The sequence below is a fragment of the Rhinolophus ferrumequinum genome, chromosome 16, assembly GCF_004115265.2.
Source record: "Rhinolophus ferrumequinum isolate MPI-CBG mRhiFer1 chromosome 16, mRhiFer1_v1.p, whole genome shotgun sequence".
Classification (NCBI taxonomy): Eukaryota; Metazoa; Chordata; class Mammalia; order Chiroptera; family Rhinolophidae; genus Rhinolophus; species Rhinolophus ferrumequinum.
Genome location: NC_046299.1, coordinates 36,357,009 through 36,369,360, shown reverse-complemented (window position 1 = coordinate 36,369,360; position 12,352 = coordinate 36,357,009). Strand labels below are relative to the sequence as shown.

Genomic DNA, 12,352 nt, shown 5'->3' with positions numbered 1-12,352 from the left:
CAATACAGCAGAAAAAGAAAAAAGAAATATTATACTGTAAATATTTATGTAGAGTTTAACACACTTGTTTAAATTATAGAGACAGACTCATGCAAAATTAGATGCATAAACCTTAGGGAAGTCATTATTGTATTTCCCCATCAGGTAAGATTATGTTCAGAAGATATTATTCTTATTCATTGTTACTACTGACATAAAATGACAAAAAAATTGGGGGATCAGATATGATAGCTTTTGTTTTACATTGTGCTATTTGTTCACTTTTAACCTTAATGCTACAAGAGTATTATGGATATTCTGTGCTTTTTTTTTTTTTTAAGTTTCCATATTCCACAATGTACTGAATCGGAGCCATATCAATTACTTGTTAAGTGAATTATGTTTTCTCTCTTGAAGGCAACTGATCGAGAGGGAGACCCAATAACATATGCCATTGAGAAAGGAGATCCTCAGCGAGTTTTTAATCTTTCTGAAACGTAAGTTAAAAATGATTGCTCTTTTTTTTTTCTTTTTAAACGTTAAACAATGTACTGGTAGCAAAAGAACAGACTTCTAACCAGAGGCTTTCAGCTGTTTGTAGTTTAATTTTAATTTTTTTTTTAATTAATGTTAATGAGAAAAGGGGGACAGGTAATTCTTAATCCAGAAATTTTACCCAGATGACTATTTATTTATTTTTAATATTTTTACTAGGTAAAATCCACTGAAGTGGAAACATTTCATTTGCAGGTATAACCTGGGATTAATTAGAACCCTTTAAAATTGTCAGCTACTCATAATAACAAGGACATTTTTACAAAGAGTAACTTGGGTGAACTAAATCGTTCACTCAAAGGGAATTTTGTAAGACAAAGTGTAATTAATAAACATTTAAAGTACCACCAAAGGCCATCATTCAATTTTTGGGTAATATAGGCATATTCTAAAAAAGTTAACACAACAATATTGAATGTCCATGCTAAGCCTCTTTGTTGTCTGTTTAAATGTCATTCACCTCACCTCTCTAAACATATCAGAGATAATATTAATCATAGCTATAGAGAAAACTGGGAGCAGGCATTAAGAAGGAATTGATGTTTGCAGCGAGATCATATGCTTCTTTCTGCAATAGCAAATAACTGTTCTGCTGTCACATGTGGCTGGTCGTTAAAGAGTTGTACTTGTTCCCTCTCTGATGTTTTCTGTGTTTTCATGAGTGGTTTTTCTCCCTGAAAGAATGGAAACCTGAACATAGCCCATAATTATGAGATGAAAAAAAATGGCAAATGATCTAGGCTCTGCTTCAGTCTCAGAAACATGTGGTACATGATGCCAAATCAAGGTAACCTTGTGTGGTCACTTGGCCTTGAGAGGGAACAGCTGCAATTTCACATCAAATCAGTTGTTACAACTGTGAGTTAGTATGCCTAAAAACAGGATTTCACAAATTTTTAGATTTCACAGATGAATAAACTTCTGTTTAAAAAATGGAAAAACTTAACTATTTTGAATTTCCCCCCATAGATAAATACAAAGCATAAATTAGCTATAATTCACAATCATCATTAAAGAAAGGAAAGTTTTAAAAAGAGACAATTTAATAGGAATCAACACTGTGTGATACTCATATAAGCAAAGATGGATAGTTCACTATGATAAACTTAAGAGTTCAGAAATAACTCCTAACATTTATGGCCAATTGATTTCCAAAAAAGAGAGCCAAGACAATCCAATCAGGAAACAGGAATCTTTTCAACAAATGAAGCTGGGACAGCAGCAAAAGAATGAAGTTAAATCTTTATCTCATACTATTTGCAAAAATTAACTCAAAGTGGATAGACCTAAATATAGTATAACTCTTAGAATAAAATACAAAAGTAAATATTTTTTATTTTGATTAGACGATGCTTTCAAAGATATGATGTAAAAAGCACAAGTGATTAATTAGAAGACTGATAAGTTGAATTTCATCAAAACTTGGGGAAAAAATGCTTTGAAAGACACCATCAAGAAAGTGAAGGACAACCCACAGACTGAGAGAAAATACAGAGGGTGCCAAAAAATGTATACACATTTTAAGAAAGGGAAAAACAATTAAAATTGTAATACTCAATATATACTGATGACAAAAGATGACTACAAATCACATTTGACTTCCGCAATTACAAGAGATGCTCAAAGTCGTTACCATCAGCATCCAGACACTTCTGATTACAGCGAACTACTGCTTGAGCAACATTGACCAAAATGTCCACTTGTATACATTTTGAAAATAACGCTGGTATTTTCAAATAATGTGTTTCATAAGGGACATACGGGTATATCAAGAATATGCAAAAAAAAACCCAAAAAACTATCACAACTCAAAAATAAACAAAAATAATCAAAATAAAAATAGACAAGAATTTGAATACACATTTCTCCAATGAAGATATACAAATGGCCAATAAACAGATAGAAATATGCTCATAGTCATTAGTCATTAGGGAAATGCAAATGTAAATCATGAGATACCACTTCATATGCATTTAGAAAGGCTATAATGAAAAAGAAAGGAAATATCAATTATGAGTGAGGATGTTGAGATATCAGAATCCTCATGTATTTTTTCTGGGAATATAAAATGTTAATTCTGGAAAAAAAATTGTAATTTCCTCTAAATGTTAAACATAGAGTCACCACATAACTCAGCAAATCTACTCATATATACTCAAGAGAAATGAAAACATACATCTACATAAAAAGTTGCACAAAAATGTTCATATGGAATTATTTACAATATCCAAATGTGGAAACAACTCAAATATCCAATCTACAGATGAATGGGTTAATAAAATGCATATCCACGCAATGGAATATTATTCATCAATAAAGGAAAATGAAATACTGAAGCATGTTGCAGCATGATGAACCTTAAAATTACTGTGCTAAGTGAAAAAAGTCATTCACAAAAGAGCACATATGGTATGATTTCCTTTGTATGAAATGTCCAGAATGGGCAAATCTATACAGACCAAAAGTAGACTAGTGTTTGCCTGAGTCTGGGGGTGGGCGAGAAAGGGAAGTGACTGCTAATGGATACAGTGCTGAAAACGTTCTAAAATTCATTCTGGTTATGGTGGAACAGCTCTTCAAATATACTAAAGTGTATTGAATTGTACACCTTAAATGGGTGAATTTGATGACATATGAATTATATGTTAAAAAAAACTGTTATACACACACACACACACACACACACACTCTCACAGTCACACACACACACACACCTGGTATGCTTTCACTTGCCCTAGTAAGCAGGAAACACAGGTCTTACTCTCGCTGTTAAGAATTTCTATTTCTGTGTTTATCTGTTCTTCCCTTGACGCTGAAGGTTTTTACAGCTGCTTGTTGTGAAATCTGATGACACCAATTTTACAAAATAAATTCTCCACTTGTGCTGCTACCCTAGCAACCATTTCTCTACTACTTCTTCATCTCTACTTTTGAAACCAGAGACAACCTAATGGGATCGCAGAAGTTCTTTAAGGTCTGAAAGATGTCAATGCAGCCTCCTCTGTCTAAATTGACCACAGTGTGTTTATTTGCTTGCTTGTTTGTTTGTTTACTTATTTGATTTTTTTTTTCAGTTAAAATTAACCACAGTTCTTAATACTATAGTTTTTAGGTCATTTCAGACAGCCATCTCTTTAAATGCAAATTGTTTCCAGAACAGTGTGGGGCAGTGGAGAATTTCCCCTTACTTCTCTTCATTCTTCTGGCTGGCCTAAGAATTGAATTGACATGAGATAGATTAACAGGATTAAATAACCAAATTTATTTCTGTATGTACCTGTAGAGAGTCCATAGAATATGGGGCCTGCAAGCAAATTAGATTGAGGTTTAAATGCTATTTTGAACTAAGTAGAAAATGGGGGATAGTGGTCTGGGATTTCAAAGGGGCTAAGATAATTCACATAGAGATAGAAAAGGAAATGTTAAGTAAAACAAATGTTTGCTGGGCCTTCTTTAATAATGAAACACAAGGAAGACTTTGATCAAATGGGCTTTGAAAAGTTCCTCCCTGTCTATCACACCTAGTTTCATATTAAACCATAGTTTTATCTATGGTAATAGCTCCCTTTCTGGAAGAGGTCCTCTATCTAGATTTTTTTAGGCAGTTAAGGGAAAGTTTCTTCCTGAGCCATTTGTTTCTTAAAAATAAACAGCTTGAAATAATTGATATCCCAAAGAAGCATATTTTGGGGTGGCAAACATTGCTCTCCTTCGACAGCGAGAATAGGGCAGATGCCTGCAAGAATTGCATGGTATCTTTTGGTGACCATTGCTGATTTAGGGTCCAGTGCACTGAGCCCATTTCTTTCTATCCTCTGGTCATTTAATTTCGGCCTCCTCATTACTGTTGATCCCACTGATATTTATAGGCTAGCCTAGATCATTAGCAATATAGTTCAACACATTTGAAATAGGGAAAAATTGAAATTTCAGTCCCTCCCCTCTTTGAAACTTTTGGGGTATTCGTGCACATTTGCACCACCACTTCTATATAAGAATTTTAATAATCCAGGTACTCTTTCAGAAAACAATAGGAAAGAAATTGTGTTCTGCCTTATCAGACACTTCAGTTCATGAAAATTGTGTTATTGGCTGCATTGTCTTTCTTAAAGCAAATTTTTAAAATGTATATCATTGTTCATTTTAAATATTATTTTGTTATGATGTCAATTTTAGCAATAATCTTCATTACAATACCATTACTTTACTTTTTTTCATTGAAATAAAAATATGCCAAAACATGTTCGTAATTCTTTAAAAAATATTAGTAGTGATGAATCATTTTAATGTGTTGAATTGTTATATACATTTTAATGAATAGAATAGTCATATAGCTAAACAGAAACTCACTCTTTAAAGAACAAGACCTTGTTCCTTAAAAATCATAACCATTTGTTATGAAAATCATTTAATATCATGTATTACATGGCCAGATCTCTGTGGTTCTGCATCATTTTAATTTTTATAGTGTCTGTGTTGATAGTTGCATATGATTCAGCAAATACATATCCAGTAGATATTCACATATAACTAAACATTTAAACAAGATGTAAATAAGCATTCTTTATAAGAATAATGGCCAAATATTTAAGTAATTTATTTCAATAAGTTGATGAATTCTTATAGATTGTCATCATTGGAGCATAGAGTATGTGATGTAACATAAAGGCTAAGTGCTAAACAAAAGAACCTCAATGAGTTATTTCTGCCCCTTGTTAGAATTTATTTGAAATGTGTTTTATCTTCACTGGCACTTTTTTTTCTTTCTACGTGACTAAATTTATTTTGACATTAAATTCAAAGCTTGATTATGTTTTTCCATCAGTTCAGACTTTATGGTTACATTGGAGATTAAATTACATATAAGGAAGATTCTACATATTTTCTTTTTTGTCAACACTGCTTTCAAAATATATACTCAAATCAAACTACTCACATCCTTCACTCTACCAGCTTAGTTTCTGCTACCATCATTTTTTCCCTCTAAAATGCTACTTATACCTAACTGCTTCTACTGGTCTGTGTTTGTTAATTTTTAATTACTGTTTAACATGGAATGCCACATCAAACTTGAAGCAAATCACACATTTTGAGGTATACTCTAACATCTCTGTCATTTTAAGACCTGAAACATGATGCCCAAAAGCAACATGATAAATCTGTGAAAGATTCAGACCCTTGTAAGTGTAAATGATGTTAAATCACACTAGTAGAAAGTAGTGAAAACGTTTAAAGGAAGCATTGAATATAAATCATGAAACCTGTGAGGTCATCTCTCTCAGTCCATAGGTGTGGATGCTGCGGTGTTTCTTAATAAACAATGCAATTTTCAAAAATGGTTACTTATAGAAGCAGGTTTTAAATGATAGCAGGTTGGTTTTTGGAAGTAGATACCCTCTACTACTGTTTATTTGCATTGTTTAAACAGTATTTGAACACCATTTTTGTGGTTAGGCAATCTAACTCATTGTCTAAAAGGACTCGATTTCGTCTATCAGAATGCATTTTAGGAATATAGCCTTCAAGTATGGTAACAAAATCCTGTTCAATATCATTAAAATAATTGAGTTGAAATTCACATAGCATAAAATTAACCATTTGCAGTTAACAATTTGATGGCATTTGGTAGACACAATGTTGTGCAATTACCCGTTCCATCTACTTACAAAGTATGTTCATTCCAAAAGGAAACCCTAACCCTAACCCTAACCAGTTGCACCTGCTTACCCTTTTCTCGCTTAACCAAAAAAGCGAGTTCTATTTCTATGGAATTATCTATTCTGGATATTTCATGTAAAAGGAATGACACAGTTTGTGACGTTTTGTATCTGCCTTTTTTCACTTAGCCCAATGATTTGACATTCACCTATGTTGAAGCATGCATCAGTACATAATCCCTTTTTATAGCTGCATAATATTCCATCATAAATATATAAAACAATTGTTTTATCCATTCATAAATCAATGGACATTTAGACTATTTTTCTATGTTTTGGCTATAATGAATACTGTTACTATCATCATATATGTGTATGTATTTAAGTATCTATTTTACATTCTTTTGATTATATACCCAAATTGGAATTGCTGGGTCATATTGTAATTCTGTTTACTTTTTGAGGAACTGCCAAGCAGTTTTCCACAGTGACTGAACATTTCACAATCCCACCAGCAACATACAAGGGTTCCAATTCTTTCACATCTTCATCAACACATTATTTTCCAATCTGTTTCATTTTGTTAATTGTGGCCATCCTTGTGGGTGTGAAGTGGAATTTCACTGCAGTTTTGATTTATATTTCCCTGATGACTAGTAGTGTTGAATATCTCTTCATGTGCTTGTTTGCCATTTTTAAACTTCTTTGGGGAAATATCTATTCAAGTCCTTTGCCTATTTTTTAATTGGGTTATTTGTCTTTTTTGTTGTTGAGTTGTAAGAGTTCCTTGTATATTTTGGGAACCAGACTCTTATTGAATATATAGTTTGCAGATATCTTCTCCCGTCTTGTAGGTTCATTTTTTGTTTGTTTTTCACCTGTATTGATAATAGCCTTTGATGCACAAAACTTGTAATTTTTATAAAGTCCAATATATCTATTTTTTTCTCTTTGCTGCTCATTCTTTTGATGTCATATTTAAACATCCATTGTCAAATTCAAGATTATTAATATTTATCCCTATGTTTTCATCTAAAAGTTTTATAATTTTAGTACTTATATTTAAATTGTTGTTTCATTTTGATTTAATTTTCATATATGGTATAAATAGTCCAATTTCATTCTTTTGCAATTGTAGATCTCCAATTGTCCCAGGGCCATTTGTTGAAGAGACTATCATTTCCCTATTGAATGATCTTGGCATCTTTGTTGAAAATCAGTCGGCCACAGATGTATGGGTTTATTTCTGCACGCTCAATTTTATTCCATTCCCCAGGATACATGGGCATTTTTGAATGCCCTAATTGTCCAAGGAACTCTCTATGCAGCTGTTCCTCCCAGGCTTTTGGAGCTCCATTGCATGCCTCAACTGTAATCTTTTACCTCAGGTGGCTGTAGGTTGTTCCCTGCCTTACAATGTTTTCCAGGAATACCCACTGTTTTTCTGCCTTGAGTGAGTTCTGAATTAGGCAAAAGATGGATAAACCTGTGTATTATTCCTTCAAAAAGCCTCCTGACTAGTTGCAAAAGACAATTATTTAGGAATAAGGATAGCTCTGTTCCCTCCAGAAACAGGGACCAGAGTGTCACACTGGGAGTGTTGACTACCATCTTCAAGACCACCCCAAGCTAGCGGGGAGGGGGGAGGAAGCATGGGCAAGTAAAAATGACAGAAGGATTTTCTACCATTTTTAGGTGCTTTTATCTTGATTCTGCATTTATTTGGTTGCTGTCAGCCTTTGACTCTTCTCCAGATTTCTCTCAAAGTTGATTTTGATCCTTCCTGCTTCATTTTTCAATGTTTTTTTTTGTAGAGAAATCATCTCTTGAAACTGTCTACTTCACCATTTTTACTGATATCATTCCTGGGCAATATATTTTCAATCATGTAAATTTAAGTAGCACTATTATTGATGTTTTATCAAAAGTGATTCTTACGTATTTTTAATATATGAACTTACAGGATTGACTGCGTTCCAAACTGTAGCCCAATGTGTCTTGTTCTATAATAGCCATCTGGCTGGTAGTAAGACTCCTCCTCAAATTTCATGAAAGGATGCTGTGTACATCCATAAATCAGTCTTTCACCTGTGAATACCAAAAGACACTCTGTATTCTTTCTTTCTATCTTTACCTCCCAAATATCCTGTTCAACTGCCTACTACATTGGGCCACAAGCACATGTTATCTCAAGCAATAGACTATGTCCATAATAATCACCAGACCATGAAAAATTAGCTGTTTATGTATAATATGGCTCTAAATGGAAATACTATTAATATATACATTTCTAGTGATTTTTCTAATTCAATGTACAAGGAAGAATATAAAGTATTGAACCTTAAACTAAGGGGAAAATGGAAAACAATAGCTCAAAGTTTTCTTTATTTCTTTTTATTTTTTTGTACTATGGCTAGATTTTCAGATTTCCTTTTTCTTAAGTTACTCGTGAATAAGTCTCAGAGTCAATAAATGTCTTACTTTTCTCTTTGAATGTCATTTTAAAATGAGATTATCTGAACCATCTGTTATGCGGGAAGTTGATCCAGACCTGATTGTTATGAACTACTCTGGGAATTGGTTTTCAATTATTTTGACAAAACATTTAAAAATGTACACAAAGCAAAGTCAGTTTTTCATAGCCATGCCATATGTATAAAATATGTATTAAGTCCATATCACTGACAACAACAAAATAAAACTCAGTAAGACTCTGAAATTGATTCACTGGCGTTGACTCTCTCTACTCAACTTTTTGTGATGTCAGTTGCTTAAATTCCACTATAACACTAAAAGTACTTGCATTAAAATGAAAGCCTTTTATTAATCAGTAATAAATTATCTTTTTATTCTTAAATATTTATTAAATATTTTAATGTTTTATTATATTAATATAGTCTCCCCTTCACAGTGGATGCTTATTAGGCTGTAATTAAAATGTCATGTACAATGTCAGATTGTAATATCAAAGATATAAATGTAGAACTCATCTTAGATACCATTAAAGGTGACCAACTGTTACAAAACAAATTACATTGGAGAGTACAGACTTAACTATTTGGAAGCATTTATTGTGATAGTGAATAGGTAAGCAGTAATATTAAAAAAGCATTTTCCCAAAGGGTGTTCATCTTCTAGTATACATAATAAATTAAATTGAGAAACACCAAAATTTCAAAAGAAGAGTAAAATTGCTGGTGTATGGACAAAACAGTTTGTTTTTATTAATTATAAAATGAAAGAGCAAATGGTCATAAAATTATGTTTTGTTAAAAAATGAAAATATGTAGTTTGATTCCTCTTTTGAAAGCAATTACAATGTATTTAAATATTGTTCTATAGAGAATAAAAATAAATACTATAATAAATACTATAATAAAATAAATACTATATCTGTAAAATTTTTAATATCCCACTGAATAATTTCTAATTACAATGAGCCTCAATTATTTGGAAATTAGAAAAGAAGAAAAAATAAAATGTAATTACTAGAATTTGTCAAAGACGGAATTTAGATGTTTGCATTTCCACAATGGACACATATGAGGCAATGGATAGGAATGATGATATAGATTAATTATCAGAAACCATTCCTTGACTCTAAGGATAATGAAAGTACTATAATGGAGTTGTTTACCTTGGAAATAATTACAAACAAGACAATTGATATCTTTCTTCCTGGAATGAATTAAGTAGTTTTATTCTTTTCTTGAAGGATAGAGAATTAACTCAGTTATCTCATTCGATTTGGCATTTTTAAAAAATTATGGCCAAGAAGCTCAGCAGCCTTAAAAGCCTTTTTACAACTTTCATCATGAATCCTAGAATCATACATCTTACATAGTCAAGCTATGTTTGCTGGAGGGGAAAAACATATCAAACATAGTTTAGGATAGTAGGAAGACTCTGTGCGACCTAATTTACTTTTGTCTCATTTGTTTGTTTGTTTTCTCTGTCACTAGTACTGGGATTCTAACCTTAGGGAAAGCACTGGACAGGGAAAGCACCGATCGCTACATTCTGATTGTCACTGCAACTGATGGCAGGCCAGATGGGGTGAGTACTCTCTCTGGGAAAGGATGATAAAAATAGTATCGAAGAAAAACAAACACGAAAACCTCAGAGAACCTTGTAGTTTTACACTCTAAAACAATATAGTGCAATCGCGAATTCATGAATTAATCTAATTAATCTCTGTTTCACCTGGAGTAACTACTTATAATTACTTAGAGCAGTACTCTTTCTCCAGTGGGCTTTTTAAATTGATGAACCTATACTTTGAATCTGTTATGATATTACAACTTTTGACTTATCTGAATAGATAAGTGCGATTGGCATTCTTATCCAATTTATGGGGAAAATGGAATCTAACTTTGTCTGGGAAATATTCCATTGTGCCCATCTTCAGCTCAGCCCTCTGGGAGTTTTACTATGTTTGAAACTGTGTCCTTTCATGTCACTTTTTTTTTTTTTTTTGGTGGGGGGGCATGTGTCAGACGGGAATTGTTGAATAAGTATTTTGAAGCACTTGGGAAAACAAGTTGATTGATTCCACTGGTTACTTGTAAGCAGCACTCAGAATCCTAACTCATCCTTGATGACTGAAATGATTTAAGTGGGTGCATAAATCTACAGAAGATACATTTTATTTCCTGTGAAACTAAAATTTAGCTTTAATATATAAATTGTTGATTCATTCTGGAATATTTTAAAATCATGAGACATTATTCTTCAAACAAGCCCACCCACAACCATCATCATTCTTATATGTAAGCATTGTAACATTTCAATTTTCGACAACTCTTCTTTAGACTGTGTTTTCACCATTTTTATGCCACAGCTTGTTTTTTCTTCTATAATCAAGTATTTATGGGCCAACAAAGCACTGTTCTCTAGAAATCATTTCCAAATCAGTATAGGTATGTAGGCAAGACTCACCCAATTCAAATAGTAACCTATCTCCAGTGTACTTGAGATTACCTCTTTGATCTATGCGATAGATTGGATGAGGGCATATAATGTTCTCCTCACACTTATTTGAGAAGGATGGTGAGAAAATTTTACCATAATTAAAAATATCAAATTTATACATGGGCAGTTTTATCATCTTAATTAAAAGTTAGAAACATAAATAGGGACAATTACTTAAATGTGGTCATTACAATCTGCCCAGAATAAGCTCTTTGCCATTTTTCAAACATTACATAAATAGTTATATGTACAAAATAAAATATGCAGAACAGTTTTAAAAAATAGTGAGGTCAATAGAAGGCACTTAGTATTAGATCAGTGAAGGAAAATAAAATCTAAGATTAATTTTTATATGTGCAATGTCTTTGATTAAGGTACTGTGCCTTTGCTAAGTATATGTGAAGAAGTCAGTGAGAATCTCAAGAAGAAAATAATTGAAGAACTTGACTTATGATGAAAGTTTAATGGGTGACTTGGCTAGGAAATAACTACGGGAGAAAATTCTCAGAAGGAGGAGGAATTATTCAGCATAGAGTAAGGGGTGTATAATTAGAGCGAAGTAAAATTAATAAGGAACATTTAGGTCAACCATTAGGATAGGAAAAAATAAATAATACATAGCTTTGAGATATGTCACATTATAAATAAAAAATGAATGTCGGTAATATTAGCTAGGACCTTTTAAGCCTGGCCTTAAAAATAAAATTTCTTAGACAAGAGAACAAATGGAAAAGTAATAGTATGTTAAAATATCTGACATAGTTTCAATCTACTAATTTTGGTTTTGTCCATATCAAAAACTGAAAATAAGTTCTGGGTTAAAATGAGTAGTTTAGTTCCCTCTAGAGCATTTTTTTTTCTTATTTGCATGTGTATTTTAATTCACCTCATTTAGCATTTCTATGTTCCAATTTTGTTTTCATTCTTATGATCAGTAAGGTCTCACTCAGCTTTAAAATGCTGATCCTTTTTAGTGAATTTGTTTTACTTTCAAAAGTCTATCATGAAAGTGGCAGTAGATAAAGAAACATTTAGATTTCAAACAAAAGCTTCTTCAGTTACTTTTACCATTTATATAATTTTACTGATGGACATATATGTGGGCACATACAGTGGGTTCCTAAAAAAGAAACTGATTACAAAATAATATTCTTATATTTGATAGCACATTTATTATCTAAACATTTGGG

The 12,352-nt window shown here is 32.2% G+C and overlaps 1 protein-coding gene across 1 annotated transcript in view; it reads left to right on the top strand.

The window, feature by feature from the left end:
• Positions 1 to 12,352, top strand: part of PCDH15 (protocadherin related 15) — a 714,179-nt gene that overhangs the window by 506,173 nt on the left and 195,654 nt on the right. Inside the window, exons 18-19 of the mRNA XM_033131356.1 lie at positions 397 to 476; positions 10,154 to 10,247. Coding sequence (XP_032987247.1) covers positions 397 to 476; positions 10,154 to 10,247 — 174 coding nt within the window. The remainder of the gene's footprint in view (positions 1 to 396; positions 477 to 10,153; positions 10,248 to 12,352) is intronic.